Source organism: Salmo salar, chromosome ssa24 (assembly GCF_905237065.1).
Source record: "Salmo salar chromosome ssa24, Ssal_v3.1, whole genome shotgun sequence".
Lineage (NCBI taxonomy): Eukaryota > Metazoa > Chordata > Actinopteri > Salmoniformes > Salmonidae > Salmo > Salmo salar.
The window spans coordinates 8,163,422-8,185,000 of NC_059465.1; the positions used below are offsets into that span (position 1 = coordinate 8,163,422).

General features: G+C 47.1%; 1 protein-coding gene across 1 annotated transcript in view; it reads right to left on the reverse strand.

The window, feature by feature from the left end:
- ptch1 (patched 1) overlaps window positions 1–21,579 on the reverse strand; it is an 89,243-nt gene that overhangs the window by 5,308 nt on the left and 62,356 nt on the right. Inside the window, exons 17-21 of the mRNA XM_045707129.1 lie at window positions 19,525–19,667; window positions 12,077–12,260; window positions 9,421–9,701; window positions 6,638–6,775; window positions 6,295–6,437 (exon numbers count right to left, since the gene is read on the reverse strand). Of these exons, the coding sequence (XP_045563085.1) occupies window positions 6,295–6,437; window positions 6,638–6,775; window positions 9,421–9,701; window positions 12,077–12,260; window positions 19,525–19,667 (889 nt within the window). The remainder of the gene's footprint in view (window positions 1–6,294; window positions 6,438–6,637; window positions 6,776–9,420; window positions 9,702–12,076; window positions 12,261–19,524; window positions 19,668–21,579) is intronic.

The following is a 21,579-nucleotide window of genomic DNA, read 5'->3' on the forward strand; positions in this document are numbered from 1 at the left end:
GGAGAAAGGGGGCACTTCTTTGGGTGTGTGGTATAAGCAAACATGAAGAAAACAAAGCAGTCAGGAATGTGGTGAAGGGGGATGACGGGGGTGGAGGGGGGGAGGAGGGGGTTGAGGGGGAAAGAGGGGAGCAGGGGCCTCTCTCCTCTCCTCTAAAAAAGAAGGAAACAAATGAAGTGAAGGGTATAGATTTAGTCTAGGAAGAAGAGAACACACCCCCCTCCCTGGCCTCTCTCTACCTCTCTTTCTTTCCCTCTTTCCCTTCTTTTCAGCTAAGCCCATGTGAAATTCCCGGCGCTCTACAATCCCCCCGTCTAATTAAATCTCCAGTGTATCAGGTAAGACCCCCCAATCTCCTCTCTAAATCCCCGTCTCTCTCTCTCTCTCTCTCTCCTTGTCTCTCTCTAACTCATTCTCTCTCTCTCTCCACTCCAGCTCCTTCATTAAGGATGACTTTCCCCCGTTCCCCTGTATATACACTACATAAACAGAAGTATGTGGACACCTGCTCATCCAACATCTCATTCCAAAATCATGGGCATTAATATGGAGTTGGCCCCCGATTTGCTGCTATTACAGCCTCCACTCTTCTGGGAAGGCATCCCACTAGATGTTGGAACATTGCTGCGGGGACTTGCTTCCATTCAGCCACAAGAGCATTAGTGAGGCTGGGCACTGATGTTGGGCAATTAGGCCTGGCTTGCAGTCGGCGTTCCAATTCATCCAAAAGGTGTTCGATGGGGTTGAGGTCAGGGTTCTGTGCAGGCCAGTCAAGTTCTTCCACACCGATCTCGACAAACCATTTCTGTATGGACCTCACTTTGTGCATGTCATGCTGTAGCATTTCGATTTCCCTTCACTGGAACTAAGGAGTCCGAACCATGAAAAACAGCCACCAGACCATTAATCCTCCTCCACCAAACTTTAAAGTTGGCACTATGCATTGGGACAGGTAGCGTTCTCCTGGCATCCGCCAAACCCAGATTCGTCTGTCGAACTGCCAGATGATGAAGCGTGATTCGTCACTCCAGAGAATGCGTTTCCACTGCTCCCGAGTCCAATGGTGGCGAGCTTTACACCACTCCAGCCGACGCTTAGCATTGCGCATGGTGATCTTAGGCTTGTGTGCAACTCAATATTAGTAAGGTGTTCCTACTGTGTACAGATGTAGGATCTTGTTTTGAGAGAGTTTGCTTCAACAGGAAAATAATCCTGCAGCAACAGAACATGTAAAGGATTATGTTGATTATAAATCATGGAGATTTTTTGTAGGGGTTGAAAAAAAATTTATTAGGGCAAATCAACTCATTTTAAAGTGAATATTACACACTTTAGCAGCCTTTTGATGCCTTGAATACACTGAGTGATCAAATTAAGATCCTATATCTCTATGGACAGGTGGGGGACCTGATCCTAGATCAGCACTCGTACTCTGAGAGGCTGTGTGGATACGGGTCCTGGACATGCCTTCATTCAGTTGTTAAGTTGTTCATAGCAGAAGCGTTTCTGTTACAATGGCATGACATTGCAGTGTGTGTGTGTGTGTGTGTGTGTGTGTGTGTGTGTGTGTGTGTGTGTGTGAGTGTGTGTGTGTGTGTGTGTGTGTGTGTGTGTGTTTGTGTGTGTGTGTGAGTCACATTGGCTCCCGCCAGCTGGTATGCTACACAACTGGGCCTCAGACTAAACGCACTGACACATTTAGAACTGATCTGCGTGTGTGTTAGTGTGCATGAAATGTGTGTGTATATATGATTCAGTATGTGTGTGCGTCTATGCGTGTGTGTGGGGGTATGTGTCGGTCGGAGTGGAGAAGGAATTCCAGCGTAGGGTCTGCATAGGGTAACGGAGCACGGGGAGATCCAATCCATGTCCAGACAGTATGGTTGGCCTACTACACTATGCTGTCTGTCTGTCTGTCCTCCATGAATGATGGAGAGAGAAAGAGAGAGAAGAGGCGAGAAGAGAAGAGAGAGAGCTGCTGGTTCAGTTTGCCCGGTGAAGTAGCAACAATAAACAGGCCTTATTTAGGCAGGCTATGGCCGGGGCTACAGTGAGGGGGGCTGGGGATACAGTGAGGGAGAATGGGGCTACAGTGAGGGGGGGCTGAGGATACAGTAGGACTTACAGTGAGGAGAATGGGGCTACAGTGAGCTGAGGATACAGTGAGGGAGAATGGGCTACAGTGAGGGGGGCTGAGGATACAGTGAGGGAGAAGGGCTAATACATGAGGAGAATGGGGCTACAGTGAGGGGGGGCTGAGGATACAGTGAGGGAGAATGGGGCTACAGTGAGGGGCTGAGGATACAGTGAGGGAGCTGGGGATACAGTGAGGGAAAATGGGGCTACAGTGAGGGGGGCTGAGGATACAGTGAGGGGGGGCTGGGGATACAGTGAGGGAGAATGGGGCTACAGTGAGGGGGCTGAGGATACAGTGAGGGAGCTGGGGATACAGTGAGGGGGGCTGGGGATACAGTGAGGGAGAATGGGGCTACAGTGAGGGAGGATACGGCTACAGTGAGGGAGACTGGGGATACAGTGAGGGAGAATGGGGCTACAGTGAGGGAGGATAAGGCTACAGTGAGGGAGACTGGGGATACAGTGAGGGAGAATGGGGATACAGTGATGGGGCTGGGGATACAGTGATGTGGGCTGGGGATACAGTGATGGGGCTGGGGATACAGTGATGGGGGCTGGGGATACAGTGATGGGGGCTGGGGATACAGTGAGTGGGGCTGGGGATACAGTGATGGGGGGCTGGGGATATAGTGATGGGGCTGGGGATACAGTGATGGGGCTGGGGATACAGTGATGGGGGCTGGGGATATAGTGATGGGGGCTGGGGATATAGTGATGGGGGCTGGGGATACAGTGATGGGGGCTGGGGATACAGTGATGGGGGCTGGGGATACAGTGATGGGGGCTGGGGATATAGTGATGGAGGCTGGGGATATAGTGATGGAGGCTGGGGATATAGTGATGAAGGCTGGGGATATAGTGATGGAGGCTGGGGATATAGTGATGGAGGCTGGGGATATAGTGATGGGGCTGGGGATATAGTGATGGGGCTGGGGATATAGTGATGGGGTTGGGGATACAGTGATGGGGGCTTGGGATATAGTGATGGGGGTTGGGGATATAGTGATGGGGGCTGGGGATACAGTGATGGGGGCTGGGGATATAGTGATGGGGCTGGGGATATAGTGATGGGGCTGGGGATACAGTGATGGGGCTGGGGATATAGTGATGGGGCTGGGGATATAGTGATGGGGGTTGGGGATATAGTGATGGGGCTGGGGATATAGTGATGGGGCTGGGGATATAGTGATGGGGCTGGGGATATAGTGATGGGGCTGGGGATATAGTGATGGGGTTGGGGATAGAGTGATGGGGGTTGGGGATACAGTGAGGGAGGCTGGGGATATAGTGATGGGGGCTGGGGATACAGTGAGGGAGGGTGGGGATATAGTGATGGTGTTGGGGATATAGTGATGGGGCTGGGGATATAGTGATGGGGCTGGGGATATAGTGATGGGGCTGGGGATATAGTGATGGGGCTGGGGATATAGTGATGGGGGTTGGGGATATAGTGATGGGGCTGGGGATATAGTGATGGGGCTGGGGATATAGTGATGGGGCTGGGGATATAGTGATGGGGCTGGGGATATAGTGATGGGGTTGGGGATAGAGTGATGGGGGTTGGGGATACAGTGAGGGAGGCTGGGGATATAGTGATGGGGGCTGGGGATACAGTGAGGGAGGGTGGGGATATAGTGATGGTGTTGGGGATATAGTGATGGGGCTGGGGATACAGTGATGGGGCTGGGGATATAGTGATGGGGCTGGGGATATAGTGATGGGGGTTGGGGATATAGTGATGGGGCTGGGGATATAGTGATGGGGCTGGGGATATAGTGATGGGGCTGGGGATATAGTGATGGGGCTGGGGATATAGTGAGGGAGTCTGGGGATACAGTGAGGGAGTCTGGGGATACAGTGAGGGAGTCTGGAGATACAGTGAGGGAGTCTGGGGATACAGTGAGGGAGTCTGGGGATACAGTGAGGGAGACTGGGGATACAGTGAGGGAGTCTGGAGATACAGTGAGGGAGTCTGGAGATACAGTGAGGGAGTCTGGGGATACAGTGAGGGAGTCTGGAGATACAGTGAGGGAGGCTGGAGATACAGTGAGGGAGTCTGGAGATACAGTGAGGGAGGCTGGAGATACAGTGAGGGAGTCTGGAGATACAGTGAGGGAGTCTGGAGATACAGTGAGGGAGTCTGGAGATACAGTGAGGGAGTCTGGAGATACAGTGAGGGAGTCTGGAGATACAGTGAGGGAGTCTGGAGATACAGTGAGGGAGTCTGGAGATACAGTGAGGGAGTCTGGAGATACAGTGAGGGAGGCTGGGGATACAGTGAGGGAGGCTGGGGATACAGTGAGGGAGTCTGGAGATACAGTGAGGGAGTCTGGAGATACAGTGAGGGAGTCTGGAGATACAGTGAGGGAGGCTGGGGATACAGTGAGGGAGTCTGGAGATACAGTGAGGGAGGCTGGAGATACAGTGAGGGAGGCTGGGGATACAGTGAGGGAGTCTGGAGACAGGGCGTGTGGGGTAGGTTGTGTTTAGCTGACAGCTGTGGCGTGCTCTCCATCAACCTAACCAGCCTCACAATAACATGACCCATACACGTTGTGACTGAAGTGAACATGTACTGGTTTTGTATAGACTTTTTTGTTCAAGATAGTCCCATGCTTTTAAACGAATGAAGTGGGGGAGAATAGACCTAAAGCCTTTATCTCTCCTCTCCTCTCCTCTCCTCTCCTCTCCTCTCCTCTCCTCTCCTCTCCTCTCCTCTCCTCTCCTCTCCTCTCCTCTCCTCTCCTCTGTTGGTATCGCTCTAGACTTTGAGAGGGGGAAAGTAGCTGGAGTCACAGAGCTTCTGCTTTGGTTTAAAGCCACATCTCCACTCGAACACCCACACACAGTGCTGGAGCTGTTTAGAGTGAAAACATTTGTGGGGTTAACAGGGAAAGTCAGGGCAACATTTCTTTCAGCGTGAGCAGAAAAATATGAGCAGGCTGTGCTGTTATTCTGCAGTCTTCTGGCGCTGCTTTGTTTGGGGAAAAAACACCCCACACTTGAAATGGCCTGAGACAGATCCTGAGATCAGTGTGAACCAGAGGAGGGGAGGAGAGAAGGACGGGTTAGTGTGTGGGTGTGTGCACTCTCACTCCCTGGCACGTCATCGTTGACCCCCATGATTATAAGGTCAGGGAGCAGGGCAGTGTGTGTGTGTGTGTCTGTGTGTTTTCGGACCACATGGGTGGAGGTGGCCCGCTTAAAGGGATAGATCACCCACATTAAAAAGCCAGCTCATTTATAGGTTTTTTTGTTGTTGAATGAATGAAGTTGTTAACCCCCACAAAAATTGCTAATTAGCGTTAAAGCTAATGACTGGAAGTCTATAGTAATTGCTAGCATGCTAGTAGATACCATAGACCAGGGTTTCCCAAAGTCGGTCCTAAGCCCCCGTCCCCGTCCCTCACTACAAAGCCTAATTAAGCTTAGGGAAATAAAATGAAATGTGCAGGTATTGCCAAAACCCTGAAGTATCCCTTTAATGGCTACCTAGACAGTCGTCTGCAGATGTTACATATTCAGTGTTCCAACATGCTTAGCACTTAGTAATAGGAACTCTGGCTTACCTCTGCTTTTCTCATCCTATAGAAAGGTAGGAATGACTAATGTTCTCATTTGTGTGCCCACACAAACATGCACGCACGCGCGCACACACACACAATGTGTCAGTTTTAATTTCCACCCCCCCCCAGCCTTGTAAATGTCTGGAGAGCCCAGTTAAACTAGCTGTAGGAGATTACAAAAGCCAGAAGACTTTCCAGCTCTCTCTTTCTCACTCTCTCTCTGTCTCTCTCACCCCTCTCCTTCCCCTCCTCTCTTCCTCTCTGCCCTTCACCACTCTCTCCTGCCCTTGAGTTTCCTTTAAGACAGTCAACTACAGCAGGATTGAAGTGTGTGTGTGTGTGTGTGTGCGTGTGCGCGTGTGTGCGCGTGTGTGTGTGTGTGTTGAACATTTATGGAGGGAAAAGCGGCCTTTTACGGATGAGTGGTGTTTCAGGTATATTCCTGTGTGACATACAGGCTCTACTGACGCCAAGACGCCACGCCACAGACTGAGAGAGAGAGAGAGAGAGAGAGAGAGAGAGAGAGAGAGAGAGAGAGAGAGAGAGAGAGAGAGAGAGAGAGAGAGAGAGAGTGTGTCTATGTCCCACTCACCTGACGATGAAGTCAAACTCGGAGCCTGCCAGCATGAGGACTCCTAGTAGAGTAGAAAAGGCTCCGTCCAAAACCGGAGCAAACATGTGTTCTAACGCCAGCACTGCCCGCCTGTTACGGTCCCCTATCGCTGTGAGGAATGCCTGAAACACACACACACACACACACACACACACACACACACACATTTACTCAGACAAACGATCTTGTCATTTGTAAAAGCATAATCCACTTTCTGTATGTGTAGGTGTGTGTGTGTGTGCGTGCGTGTGTGTGTGTGTGCGTGCGTGTGCGTGTGTGTGTGTGTGTGTGCGTGCGTGTGTCTGTGTGTGTGCGTACTCACCAGAGCCACATGGACAGTAAACTCTACTCCGATGCCCACAGAGGCGATGAGGATGACCACAGGAACAGCACTGAGCTTGATCCCTATCAGCCCCATCATACCAAACAGCTCCACGGTCATCAGAGACAGGACCAGCACCTGAAACACACCGCAACACCATTAATAACCATGAGTGACCATGTACAGTTTTAACCCAGAGAACGACCCCAGCATGAACCCAAACAGCTCCACGGTCATCAGAGACAGGGCCAGCACCTGAAACACACCGCAACACCATTAATAACCATGAGTGACCATGTACAGTTTTAACCCAGAGAACGACCCCAGCATGAACCCAAACAGCTCCACGGTCATCAGAGACAGGGCCAGGATACAGAGGGTCAGGACCCCCAACATGGCCGTTAATGACTGTTCTAGTCTATGGTGGGAAGAAACAGGATCCCTCGCATCAAGCATGAACTGGTACAGAGAGTACTGAGAGAGACTTAAGTTGAATGTGTGCGTGTGCGTGTGTGTGTGGTGTGTGTGGTGTGTGTGTGTGTGAGTGTGTGTGTGTATGTAGGTGAGTGTATGTTTTTGGTTTTACTATCCTTGTCGGGACCAGAAGCCCTCACAAGGACAGTAAAACATGGACAATTCTGACAATTGGGGACATTTCGCCAGTCCCCAAAAGGAAAAACGCTATTTTAGGTATAGGAGTTAGGTTTAGGGTTAGGGTTACAATTAGGGTTAGAATTAGGGTTTAGGTTTAGGGTTACAATTAGGGTTACAATTAGGGGTTAGGGTTAGAATTAGGGGATAGATTTAGGGTTAGGGTTACAAATAGGGTTAGAATTGGTGGTTAGGTTTAGGGTTAGGGTTACAATTAGGGTTAGAATTAGGGGTTAGGTTTAGGGTTAGGGTTACAATTAGGGTTAGAATTAGGGGTTAGGTTTAGGGTTAGGGTTACAATTAGGGTTAGAATTAGGGGTTAGGTTTAGGGTTAGGGTTACAATTAGGGTTAGAATTAGGGGTTAGGTTTAGGGTTAGGGTTACAATTAGGGGTTAGGGTTAGAATTAGGGGATAGGTTTAGGGTTAGGGTTACAATTAGGGTTAGAATTAGGGGTTAGGTTTAGGGTTACAATTAGGGGTTAGGGTTAGAATTAGGGGATAGGTTTAGGGTTAGGGTTAGAATTAGGGTTAGAATTAGGGGTTAGGTTTAGGGTTAGGGTTACAATTAGGGGTTAGGGTTAGAATTAGGGGATAGGTTTAGTGTTAGGGTTACAATTAGGGTTAGAATTAGGGGTTAGGTTTAGGGTTAGGGTTACAATTAGGGTTAGAATTAGGGGTTAGGGTTACAATTAGGGGTTGGGTTTAGGGTTAGAATTAGGGATTAGGTTTAGTGTTAGGGTTACAATTAGGGTTAGAATTAGGGATTAGGTTTAGGGTTAGGGTTACAATTAGGGTTAGAATTAGGGATTAGGTTTACGGTTTGAGTTTAAGGTTAGGGTTAGGTTAAGGGTTAGGTTTAGGGTTAGGGTTTAGGTTTAAGGTTAGGGGTTAGGTTAAGGGTTAGGGTTTAGGTTTAAGGTTAGGGTTAGGTTAAGGGTTAGGTTTAGGGGTTAGGTTTAGGGAAAATGGGATTTTGAATGGGAATCAATTGTTTGGTCCCCATAAGGAGAAGAAAACAAACGTGTGCGTGCGCTCGTGTGCGCTCGTGTGTGTGTGTGTGTGTGTGTGTGCGGTGCTCTGTAGATTTGTGATGTGCTATTATCAGTTGACAGGTTTCAGGTTACAGGGGGGCCCCAGCCCTTTGAAGATGGCTGTGGTGGGTGGAGGATGGAACGCCTGTGTGTGTGTGTGTGTGTGTGTGTGTGTGTGTGTGTGTGTGTGTGTGTGTGTGTGTGTGTGTGTGTGTGTGTGTGTGTGTGTGTGTGGCCTTGGGGTAAGGAGGGGGGTGTACGGTAGGATACTGGTGGCCTGGTCTGGACAAAGCAAATGGTTCAACTTGAAGCCGTGCCATAACTAGTCCTTTCATCTGTCTTGTAAAGCCAGAGGACGAACACGAGGTCCCCTCGCCCTGCTTTAGAGGGCGCAGGTAGCCCAAACACTGCCTGTCGTAAAAACACAACCCATGGAGAGACAGACCAGGGCTGTGTGAGTGTGTGTTTATATGTGTGAGTGTATGTGTTTCTATGTGTGAGTGTATGTGTTCATATGTGTGTATCCTTGGAAACTCCTACATTACATGGAAAAAGGGGATGTTTTTTTTGGTAGGAGTGGGGGTTGCCTCGGTAACTTGTGTCCTATCCCCATTTATTTGAAGTCAGTGTCTGGGTGAGACAGAGTAGACTAAACAGCACAAGATAAACACTGGGTCAAGACTGGGCTAAAAACACAGCAGCCTGCTCTCCTCTCCTCCACTCCCCATCTCTCCACTCCTCTCTTCAGCTCCCCCTTTCTCCTCTCCTCCCTTCTCTCTCCTCCACTCCTCTCTGCCCTCCTGTCTCTCCTCTCCACACTCCTACAGCCGCACGGGAGTGAAGTTCTGTAAACGGGTGGATGGGAACGTACTGTATTAAGAGATTGTTTGGAGAGTACCGTTCCATCTTTTAGCTCGGGTTTTAGAGGATTTTAATCTTACAGGCTGATGAAATTGACTTCATTTCAAACATACTGATGTATAATATCAACACAAATGCTGCCAATATATCCAATGCAAAAAGAATGCAGGTTTCGAATGTGCATTGTGTGCGCGTGCGTGCGTGCGTGCGTGCATCTCTGTGTCTGTGGGTGTACTCACGATGATACCGGCGGTCCAAGGGTTGAGCAGGAAGAGGGCACAGACGAGGAAGGTGCAGGCTAGCACCACGCTGATGGAGAGAAGCAGCCAGTGTCTGAGGCCTACGTACTGCTCCCAGAAGAGGAAGGGGTAGCCGTTGGGGTAGCTGGGCAGGCCCTGGCGGCTGTAGTTACTGCAGATGGCCCGCACCGACTCGATGGCCTCCACAAACTGGGGGGTCTCGCGGAGCCCGTTGAGGTAGAAGGGGAACTGTGCGTATTCGATGGGCTCGGCGGCAGGAACTAGACAGAGATAGAGAAGTGTGTTGGGGGGGGGGGGGGGGTGGAAGTATGGTACAGTTCAAACAAGTGCACTATGCTACAGCTCACTTTGACCTCTTTATAGAAATTAATTGGGACTGGCTGGTGGGCAGAGCTGGAGCTTGGTCCCATGAGCCTTGGTGGGGGACTGGCATGGTGTGTGTGTGTGTGTGCGTGCGTGTGTGTGTGTGTGTAGGGGGAGAAGGGCTGGCAGGAACAGGGCTCCATTCTCTCCAGTCTCAGCCTAATGATAGGCTATCAGCCCCAGACCCACGCAGAGTGTCAGGCCTGACGTTGATCCGCTGTAATTACAACTTTTGAATCACCCCCATTACCCCACCCTCTCTCTCACACCCACAGTCGCACTCAAACATGTACACACGCACTCCTACCTGTCTGTCAAACAGGGAAAGCCTACACAGCAGTTAACTATGACACACACCACATTTGATTTGTAGTGTCTATTGCAACACTGCCAAAAACACATGTTCTAGAAAGGTTCAGACTCACATCCATTTTTTTGTTTGTTTTACCTTTATTTAACTAGACAAATCGGTTAAGAACAAATTCTTATTTACAATGGCTGCCTACACCGGCCAAACCCAGACGACGCTGTGCCAATTGTGCGCCACCCTGTGGGACTCCCAATCACGTCCGGTTGTGATACAGCCTGGATTTGAACCAGGTTGTCTGTAGTGCCTTAGACCGCTGCGCCATTTGGGAGCCCCAAAATGTAATTTAATGTGCTCTCTCCTTCCCTTTACCCACCATAACCCAATACAATATCCATTCCAGATTGTTTTACATAGTATTTCTTTCCAAAAACGCATGTTTGATCGAAAACATCCCAAAAATGAGAACCGTAAAGACTCTCTGTGGTGTGTGTGTTCCAGTGGCTGGAGGGTTAGACAGCACCACTTGCTAACATGGTTTGGCCTATTATAATCTCCACTATAAATTTCCATTAGGACTGGGAGTTGGAGCTCTGCCAATGTAGCTCTGCTCCAGGGGGTTCCTGCACAGCCAAGCTTTCTACGCTGCTTAGCCAATCACATTTACACTCACTGCTTGTTATCCAATCACATCTCCTCCCTGTAATGCACTTCCTGCTTGTTATCCAATCGTCTATCCCACCCAAGCCGTTGCTTGTTAACCAATCCTATTTCTCTTCTGCACAGCATTTCTCTCTCTGTGTTTCTGTGTTTCTGTGTGTGTGTGTGTGTGTGTGTGTGTGTGTGTGGTAAGGAAATGAGAACATGGTGTAGGCAGTGCTGGGGTCACTGAGTTTTAAGAGTGTGTGTGTGTGTGTGTGTGTGTGTGTGTGTGTGTGTGTGTGTGTGTGTGTGTGTGTGTGTGTGTGTGTGTAATGCTTAGGGGCCTGTGGTGGTAAGAGTTATCACATTCACCACAGGCACCATTAGAGTACCACAGCGTGCTATTCCCTGCCCCTCAGCACTGCAAACCGAGCCATCACACACACACACACACACACACACACACACACACACACACACACACACACACACACACACACACACACACACACACACACACACACACACACACACACACACACACAGTGTACTGTAAACCAGGGATCATCAACTAGATTCAGCAGATGGTCGGGGGGCCGCAACATAATTACTAATAATATGTGTATGGCAAATTGACCGCAAGAAGCCCAAACAGATATAATGTTTGACTAAAACATTTATAACTTCAAACCTTGTTTACATTTGTATATGATCACGTGTCTCTTTATTATGCGTGGGAATAGGCCAACATGGGAACAGATTTCTTAAATGAAAATCTCTTGGAGCTGATTTCCTGTTTTTGGGTTTTTTCCCCCCCGTCTTTTATGTCCAACGATGAAAATACCCCCCATAAATTGCTTCGAAAACTTGGGAGGCCAAATAAAACCCAGTTGGGGAACCCTGCTGTAAACAGTACAACTACCTCAGTTAAAACCAGAAAGAAGAGAAGGGTCAGTAACTCCACAGATGGTATAAGAAACAGGTATTCTAACATAACCGCAGCTCAAATGAAATAAAGGCGAACGGAATGGTTGAGCAGAACAGGTCAAATGGAATGCCGAAGGAGAAATTGCCCACAGAATAGTTAGGCCACAAAACATAACAAGTAGTGTATAAATTGTCTTTAGAGGTACAAATCTAGCATCAACAAGAGAAGTAGCTCCTGCACACTTCTTACATTCTGTCCCAATCGGTTTTAATTGAATTGCCAAATCAGTAGGCCAGAGTGCCAAAGAATTATTGAGAGCAAAAAGTGTATGTCTCATATGATTGGCCGTTGAGAGGCCTTTGTGATAGTGAAGTGTGCTGTGATTGGTCACTCACTGCTGAGGCGTGTCTCGGGCATGGAGTCTGTGCGGTCGTGGAGCCACTCCGGGGGGTGTGGCCGTATGTTGGCCTGCGAGGCTGCGTACGCCACCGGGTCGTTGCTGACCCACGCCGTCAGGTAGATGTAAAACGCCCCCGGGTTGATGATGCCATCCGCATCCACCAAGCGCTGCCTCGTCAGCTAGAGAGGAAGACAAGGAGACAATAGTTCATATTTTGAAAAGAAGGATTCGAGGGAGAGGGAAAGAGAGGGGGTGGGAGGACAAGGGAGAAAGAAAGAGAGGAGGTGAGGGATAGTGTGTGTGATATTGATGGTTACAGATATAAAATCTTAATTTGAGCCAGTTTGCTACAGCAGGAAAATAATCCTGCAGCAACAGGAAATGTGAATTATTATGTGGATAATAATTTATGGACATTTTTTTGTAGGGGCTGGTACAGTTTTCATTAGGGCAAATCAAGTCTGACATTTTAAAGTGGAAATTACAAACTTTAGAAGCCTTTATGAAACGTGAATACACTTCCTGCTGTGCAGCAACAAAATAGTGATCAAATTAAGATCCTACATCTATAGAAACGGACGGGCATCGTAGAAACGATGTTGACCCCAAACTTTGTCTATATGAACTGGCCGCAGAAATCCTGTTTATAACCGTGCATGAGCATGAGAAAACGGACCAGCTGTAAAAAATAAGCGAAAACTATTTCTCCCTCTCTCCAACCCAAAGAAAAGTAAACAGTCAAACACTGGTGCCTTCTGAAATTTCCCGTACTTCTCGGTGAACTTCCCAGAATTATTAGGCCTACATGGAAAATGGAAATGTCAAATCAGCTTTCAGGCGGTCAGATGTGCTAGTCTCCTGAGAGAAAAAAAGCATGCAGGTTAATGTATTGGGATCAGCCTTCCTCTCCAACAGAATTAGCCAGGAAAGGCTAGCTCACACAGACCTGATACAGCTTCCTACCTCCTAGTCCTCTGAGAGCTAACTAGCTTCCCTCTACTTTTTCTCACATTGCTAACTAATTTCCTATACAGAACTAGCTGGTTACCTCACCTCCACAACAGGGCTGGCTAATAGCTACCCTCCCTTCCAGGGCTATAGCTGGCTCCCCCCCCCATGTGAGAACGGGAGGCCTTAGTAGCTAGCTCCTGAAAGTAACAGCCATTACTGCACACCACTTCATCACATCAAACTAGCGAGCTCATTTCTCTTACAACTAACTCTATTCACAAATACACGAAGCTAGCTAGCTTCCCCCAGCGCTAACTAGCCTAGCACTAGCTTCCCCCCTCTCAGGACTCTCTTAGGGCTGTAGCTCCCTCCTCTTTGAGAGCGGGGGGGCCGTAGCTAGCTACCTTCATTTCTGCACACCGCTCTATGCCACTCGCCCTTCTCAGTACAATAAATCCCTCGTTCACAGAGGCAGTGTTAGGGGAGAGGGGGATGAGGGGGAGTCCTGGGGGTAGGTAGGGGGAGGTGTGGAGAGGAGGGGGGGAGGGAGGGAAAAATTGCTTGAGTTAGTTAGCGTAACAATAAAAAAATTGGCTGGGGTCCCTGTGCGCGTCTGTGTGCAGTTAACCTCGCTGTTAACACTGAAGGAAATGCCACCCAGCAAATGGAGTAGAGCTATAAAAATAACACAGCATCTGTACAAATGTTGCTCGTGCTTGCTTCTCCTGACCCCTACGGATACCCAGAATGCCCTGCACCACAGTCGGATCCGGACCGAGAAGAAAAGGGCTCTTGATAGCAGTAGCAAAGGCAGCCTCTCCCTCTCTCCCACTTTCCCTTGCTTGCTCCCTTTCCCCTCTCCTTTCTAACCTCATTTCCCTCTCTCTTTTTGCCTCTCTTTTTCTTTCCCTATCCCTCTCTTCCCTCATCCTCTCTCTCCTTTCTTCTCCTCACCTTTTTGTTCTCTCTCCTTGCCTCTCTCTTTGCCTCTCACTTTGCCTCTCACTTTGCCTCTCTCTCTCGCTCTCTCTCTCTGAAACACACACATTGCCAACTTTCATATAATTCCCTTGGCCATAAGGAACGAATGGCCGTCCAGTGCTGGGAGAAATGTTAGCAGAAAGACATCAAAGCAAAAATGCCTCCCCAGAAAGCTGTGGTGTGGCATATCAAAATAAAACATCTAGCTTTGCAATTTGCCAGGGTTGGAAAATATCTGTTCTTAATTTGACACGGAAAAAAATACAGCTACTACTGTACAGCATATGCGTGCACACTTTGACAAAAAAAATTTACTCTCTCTCACTCACACACACACACACACACACACACACACACACACACACACACACACACACACACACACACACACACACACACACACACACACACACACACACACACACGCACACCCACACAGTGTTGACTCAAAGAGATCACGTGCTTCAGCTCCTCTCCACTCATTGAAAGGGGACACGGCAGCAGAGCGCAGAGAAAATAAGAAGAGGGAGGGGAGAGAGAGAGAGAAGAGTGCGGGAGACAGGGGGAAATAGAACTTTGAAAGAGAGAGAAAACAGTGAGAGAGAGGGAGAGAAAACCTAGAAAGAGAGAGGGGGGGAGGAAAAGACAGAAGAGGGAGAGAAAGAGAGAGACGGGGAGAGAGAGAGAGAGAGAGAGAGTTGAATTCCAAAGGTCTGTCTTGCATTAAGCAGCAGGATACGCAACCACTGTATGTCTTCAAGCTGTCACGGGAAGCCCGTGGAGCACGGCTGGCGGCCCATCGCCCTGCAGCCAGCTCCGCTTCCCTCACAGGCACAGGAAGTGACATCATAGGGCCGCCCGCACACCAGCAGGCCTCCCAGGCCCGGGCTGTTTCGTGATATCTATGCTCGTGGTTTACCAACAACCAACTAAAGGCAAAAACCCATCCAAACTAGCAGAACAACATCTGTAGCAGACCCACCATTGCGTCGCTGTCTGATGAAAACCTTGTAACTCCATTTTTGCCCACATGTTTATTTTTCATTTATTGAAAGCAGTAACTCCTGTCAATGTACTCTGAACATTTCATGATTCAAGAAGCAAGAAAATGTATTCAAAATAGCTTCTGCCGTTTCATAATTGTATTTTCATTAATGGTCTTTTTTTCTTTCAATTTCCTGAAAAGTTTCTGCTGTTGGAGATAAGAGGTTTAAATCAGACAGCGACGATTTGGGAGACACTGCTAGGCTACACTATTAGCCAGATAGTGGAGGATCTAGGGTACGCTTCAACGAATCATCACACACACTCACCAACACACACACACATACCTTCAGACTCCAGGGGGCATGATATTTGCCATCTATCTTCCTCTGTCTGGCGGCTTACTATCACACCTAGCCTTAACTAGAAACACCGTGAAAGTGTTCAACTGTGTTATCTGATGCAAAAGGGAACACAGACACATGCACACACACACACCGTGGTTAGAGTTGGGTATCTCTAGCCTGTCGCTAGCAGCAAATGGGACAAGCGGTTTGAATGAAGAGTTAATAGCTTTTTCAGAGACGGGTTGCAGCCCCGGCGAGGGCTTTAAATTCCTGGGCTTGGTAAAGTCATCAGCAAGAGAGAGAGAGAGAGAGGCCTGTTTATAAGCCAGGTGTGGCTTTCCTAGGCCCAGCCACAGACCTCGACTCACACGTACACCCACAAAGGACAAAATGGCCTCTGTGTCACTCAGTATCCAAGTCTCCAAGGCTTCATCAAATCCAATGTTGTACAATCCTACTGTACCACTGCTACATTCCAGAACAAGAGATGAGAAGGACAGGATAAGAAGGCTACAGAGCATCATCAAGCATTCAAATAGTTCTGCTTAAGTCAGATAGTGTACTCTTCAATGCCGTTTATGCTCGCTTTCGAGGCAAGCAACACTAAAGCATGCACGAGAGCACCAGCTGTTCTGGATGACTGTGTGATAACGCTCTCGGTTGTCGATGTGAACAAAACCTTTAAACAGGTCAACAAAGCCGCTGGGCCAGACGGATTACCAGGATGTGTACTCAAAGCATGCGAGGACCAACTGTCAAGTGTCTTCACTGACATTTTCAACCTCTCTCTGACCGAGTCTGTAATACCTACATGTTTCAAGCAGACCACCATAGTCCCTGTGTCCGTCCAAGGAAGCGAAGGTAACCTGCCTAAATGATAACCGCCCGTAGCACTCACGTCGGTAGCCATGAAGTGCTTTGAAAGGCTGGTCATGGCTCACATCAACAGCATCCTCCCGGACACTCCAATTCAATTAATAAAATCGCCACCGGCCAATTTACATTGACCCCCCCCTTTTGTACACTGCTGCTACTCGCTGTTTGTTTGTTATCTATGCATAGTCACTTCGCCCCCACCTACATGTACAGATTACCTCAACTAGCCTGTACCCCTGCACCACTCGGTACCGGTGCCCCCTGTATATAGCCTCGATTTTGTTATTCTTATTGTGTTACTTTTTATTATTACTATTTAATTTAGTCTACTTGGTAAATATTTTCTTAACTCTTCATGAACTGCACTTTTGATTTAGGGCTTGTAAGTAAGCATTTCACGGTCAAGTCTACACTTGTTGTATTCGGCGCATGTGACAAATAAAGTTTGATTTGATTTGAGATAGGGTCATAGGCAGAGGTTGACAGGCTTCCTTTGTAGTAATCATCAAATAATCACCTGGTTAAAGTGGGCGACTTACGATCCCACATCCACCTGGTTTAGATGAAGGAGTTTTGATCATACTGTACACCCACCTAGTTGAAGTGAATGGGTTATGATTGAAAAACTCACTTTTTTAATAAATGGGTTGGAGACAAGTCACGTGGTTGAAGTGAATGGGTTTAGCCTGGTTTTAATCAGTGGGTTTCACCTGGATGAAGTGAAAAGGGTTTTGCCTGGTAATAGCCCTTTACACTCATACCTGTATACGGGTTGAAAATGACATTGGAACGTAGTGGCTGTACAGTAACATGCTATGCATGATGTCAGAGCTCTGGCTCTGCGCTTCACACTACTGTATGGGTTTTGACTGACAGCCATTCTGAGCTTGAGCACCACGAGCGACAAGAAGTTCCCCACATCCCTCCAGCTAATTGGGCAACTTTTATTAAAAAAAATATAAAAAATATTTAAACAAATTTGTTGTCTGAGTGAGGGAAATGCTGGAAATTACGAGGACTAGAGACTTTGAGGATTACAATAAACACCCGTCCAAATGTGCACTTCACATTTCTATATCATAAAACTCATGTTAAATACAGTGTCAGTGTTTATGATCACTACGTTTGATGTACAGTTACTAGATGACATGGCGTTATACCTTGGGTTGTCCTGAACAGAATGAGCCTGTGTCTGTTGTATTGTGAAGAAGATTTGGCGCGGACCACACACCCGAATGCACTCATGACTCCATTCCATGCGCCCCAAAATGATGATCTGCTTCTCTGAATTGCCTTGTGAAAGCCTAACACTATAAGATCATATTTTATAAATGTCGCTAGTCATGTTGGCAATAGAACAAGCTTTCAAATGATGCCCACCTGACCCAGAATGCGATTTATAATGGACCGTTTTTGGATTGTGTGAACAACAACAGTAATTGTGTAAAGGCGGGGACGCAGGGCCGTGTTCCAAACAAAACAACTACAAGTGTGCTTGCTCTGGTTCCTCAAGGGCACAGCTAGGAGAGCTCAAAAAAGCTCTTTGTAGTTGAAGACTTTTCTTTGAGTCATAAAAGCGCATTAAAATGACTTAGGAACTGTGCACTACTTTGGAGAGGTGTGTGGTCACTTTGAAACACAAACTAGACCTTCCACTCAAACCCTTGTCATTGTATTGTCTTATGTTGCACCTACCCCACATTGCCCAAGAACATTCTTACCATGTTACTGAATGTATCCAGAGTATTTTTAGATTTCGTTATCAACAAATGTGGCAAAAAGTACAGTAAATGTCAAATGCACATACAATCAACAGTTTAATGTTTGGATTCAGTCTTGTGTCAGGTGAACTGTTGTGTTCTCATCATACGTCATAATCATTTATAAAGGGTTATTAATAGCTGGGTCTCACCTGGTTGAAGTGAATGGGTTCAGCCTGGTATTATTAAGCATGTCTCACCTGGTTGAAGTGAATGGGTTTAGCCTGGTATTATTAAGCATGTCTCACCTGGTTGAAGTGAATGGGTTTAGCCTGGTATTATTAAGCATGTCTCACCTGGTTGAAGTGAATGGGTTTAGCCTGGTATAATTAAGCATGTCTCACCTGGTTGAAGTGAATGGGTTTAGCCTGGTATTATTAAGCGGGTCTCACCTGGTTGAAGTGAATGGGTTTAGCCTGGTATTATTAAGTGACTCTCACCTGGTTGAAGTGAATGGGTTTAGCCTGGTATTATTAAGCAGGTCTCACCTGGTTGAAGTGAATGGGTTTAGCCTGGTATTATTAAGTGACTCTCACCTGGTTGAAGTGAATGGGTTTAGCCTGGTATTATTAAGCAGGTCTCACCTGGTTGAAGTGAATGGGTTTAGCCTGGTATTATTAAGTGACTCTCACCTGGTTGAAGTGAATGGGTTTAGCCTGGTATTATTAAGCGGGTCTCACCTGGTTGAAGTGAATGGGTTTAGCCTGGTATTATTAAGCGGGTCTCACCTGGATGGAGTGAATGGGTTTAGCCAGGTATAATTAAGCGGGTCTCACCTGGTTGAAGTGAATGGGTTTAGCCTGGTATTATTAAGCGGGTCTCACCTGGATGGAGTGAATGGGTTTAGCCAGGTATAATTAAGCGGGTCTCACCTGGTTGAAGTGAATGGGTTTAGCCTGGTATTATTAAGCGGGTCTCACCTGGATGGAGTGAATGGGTTTAGCCAGGTATAATTAAGCGGGTCTCACCTGGTTGAAGTGAATGGGTTTAGCCTGGTATTATTAAGCGGGTCTCACCTGGATGGAGTGAATGGGTTTAGCCAGGTATTATTAAGCGGGTCTCACCTGGTTGAAGTGAATGGGTTTAGCCTGGTATTATTAAGCGGGTCTCACCTGGATGGAGTAAATGGGTTTAGCCAGGTATAATTAAGCGCGTCTCACCTGGTTGAAGTGAATGGGTTTAGCCTGGTATTATTAAGCGGGTCTCACCTGGATGGAGTGAATGGGTTTAGCCAGGTATAATTAAGCGGGTCTCACCTGGTTGAAGTGAATGGGTTTAGCCTGGTATTATTAAGCGGGTCTCACCTGGATGGAGTGAATGGGTTTAGCCAGGTATAATTAAGTGGGTCTCACCTGGTTGAAGTGAATGGGTTTAGCCTGGTATTATTAAGCGGGTCTCACCTGGTTGAAGTGAATGGGTTTAGCCTGGTATTATTAAGCATGTCTCACTTGGTTGAAGTGAATGGGTTTAGCCTGGTATTATTAAGTGACTCTCACCTGGATGGAGTGAATGGAGTTTGCCTGATGTTATTAAGCGGGTCTCACCTGGTTGAAGTTGATGGGCTTGTCCCTGCGTCCGGTCTGTACCAGCAATTTGTAGGCCAGGACCCCGTCGTCTGAACCGTTCCTGTAGCTGCTCTGTGTGATCCGACCCGCCTCCCAGTCCTGATCAAACGCTGCCTGCAGACCTGTAGACACACAACCACAACACAACCATTTCACAACCATAACATAACCATACGTCACAACACAACCATTTCACAACCATAACATAACCATACGTCACAACACACAAAACAACCATAACATAACCATACGTCACAACACACAAAACAACCATAACATAACCAAACATCACAACACACAAAACAACCATAACATAACCATACGTCACAACACACAAAACAACCATAACATAACCATACGTCACAACACACAAAACAACCATAACATAACCATACGTCACAACACACAAAACAACCATAACATAACCATACGTCACAACACACAAAACAACCATAACATAACCATACGTCACAACACACAAAACAACCATAACATAACCATACGTCACAACACACAAAACAACCATAACATAACCATACGTCACAACACACAAAACAACCATAACATAACCATACGTCACAACACACAAAACAACCATAACATAACCATACGTCACAACACACAAAACAACCATAACATAACCATACGTCACAACACACAAAACAACCATAACATAACCAAACATCACAACACACAAAACAACCATAACATAACAACACACAAAACAACCATAACATAACCATACGTCACAACACACAAAACAACCATAACATAACCATACGTCACAACACACAAAACAACCATAACATAACCATACGTCACAACACACAAAACAACCATAACATAACCATACGTCACAACACACAAAACAACCATAACATAACCATACGTCACAACACACAAAACAACCATAACATAACCATACGTCACAACACACAAAACAACCATAACATAACCATACGTCACAACACACAAAACAACCATAACATAACCATACGTCACAACACACAAAACAACCATAACATAACCATACGTCACAACACACAAAACAACCATAACATAACCATACGTCACAACACACAAAACAACCATAACATAACCATACGTCACAACACACAAAACAACCATAACATAACCATACGTCACAACACACAAAACAACCATAACATAACCATACGTCACAACACACAAAACAACCATAACATAACCATACGTCACAACACACAAAACAACCATAACATAACCATACGTCACAACACACAAAACAACCATAACATAACCATACGTCACAACACACAAAACAACCATAACATAACCAAACGTCACAACACACAAAACAACCATAACATAACCATACGTCACAACACACAAAACAACCATAACATAACCAAACATCACAACACACAAAACAACCATAACATAACCAAACATCACAAAACACACCAAAAAATTAAAAAGAACTATAGCAAAACCATACATCACAGTATACTTAAACACAACACCACTTCTCTACAAAAAAATGTAGTTGAACACACAAAACACATGACCACATCAAAAGCATGTTCCACATTCCCCACCAAGACCAACAGACCTCTCAACATGTTCCATTCAAACTGAAAAACAGGACAACACTCTATGTTTTTATTTTTTTAAAGAAGATCAAAACTCTACCACACATCCAAAACGGGCCTTGTTTTCCACAACAACCGGTGGGCACGACCGCATTCTTCAAGAGAACTTCTAAAAGCAGACTACGGTCAAAAGGACCACAAGGCCTTGACCGCACTCTTCAAACGGCGAACAGAGCAGCACTCTGTCCCCCGGAGCAGAGCACCCCAACGGAGCAGAGCATCCCAACGGAGCAGAGCACCCCAACGGAGCAGAGCACCCCAACGGAGCAGAGCACCCCAACGGAGCAGAGCACCCCAACGGAGCAGAGCACCCCAACGGAGCAGAGCATCCCAACGGAGCAGAGCACCCCAACGGAGCAGAGCATCCCAACGGAGCAGAGCACCCCAACGGAGCAGAGCACCC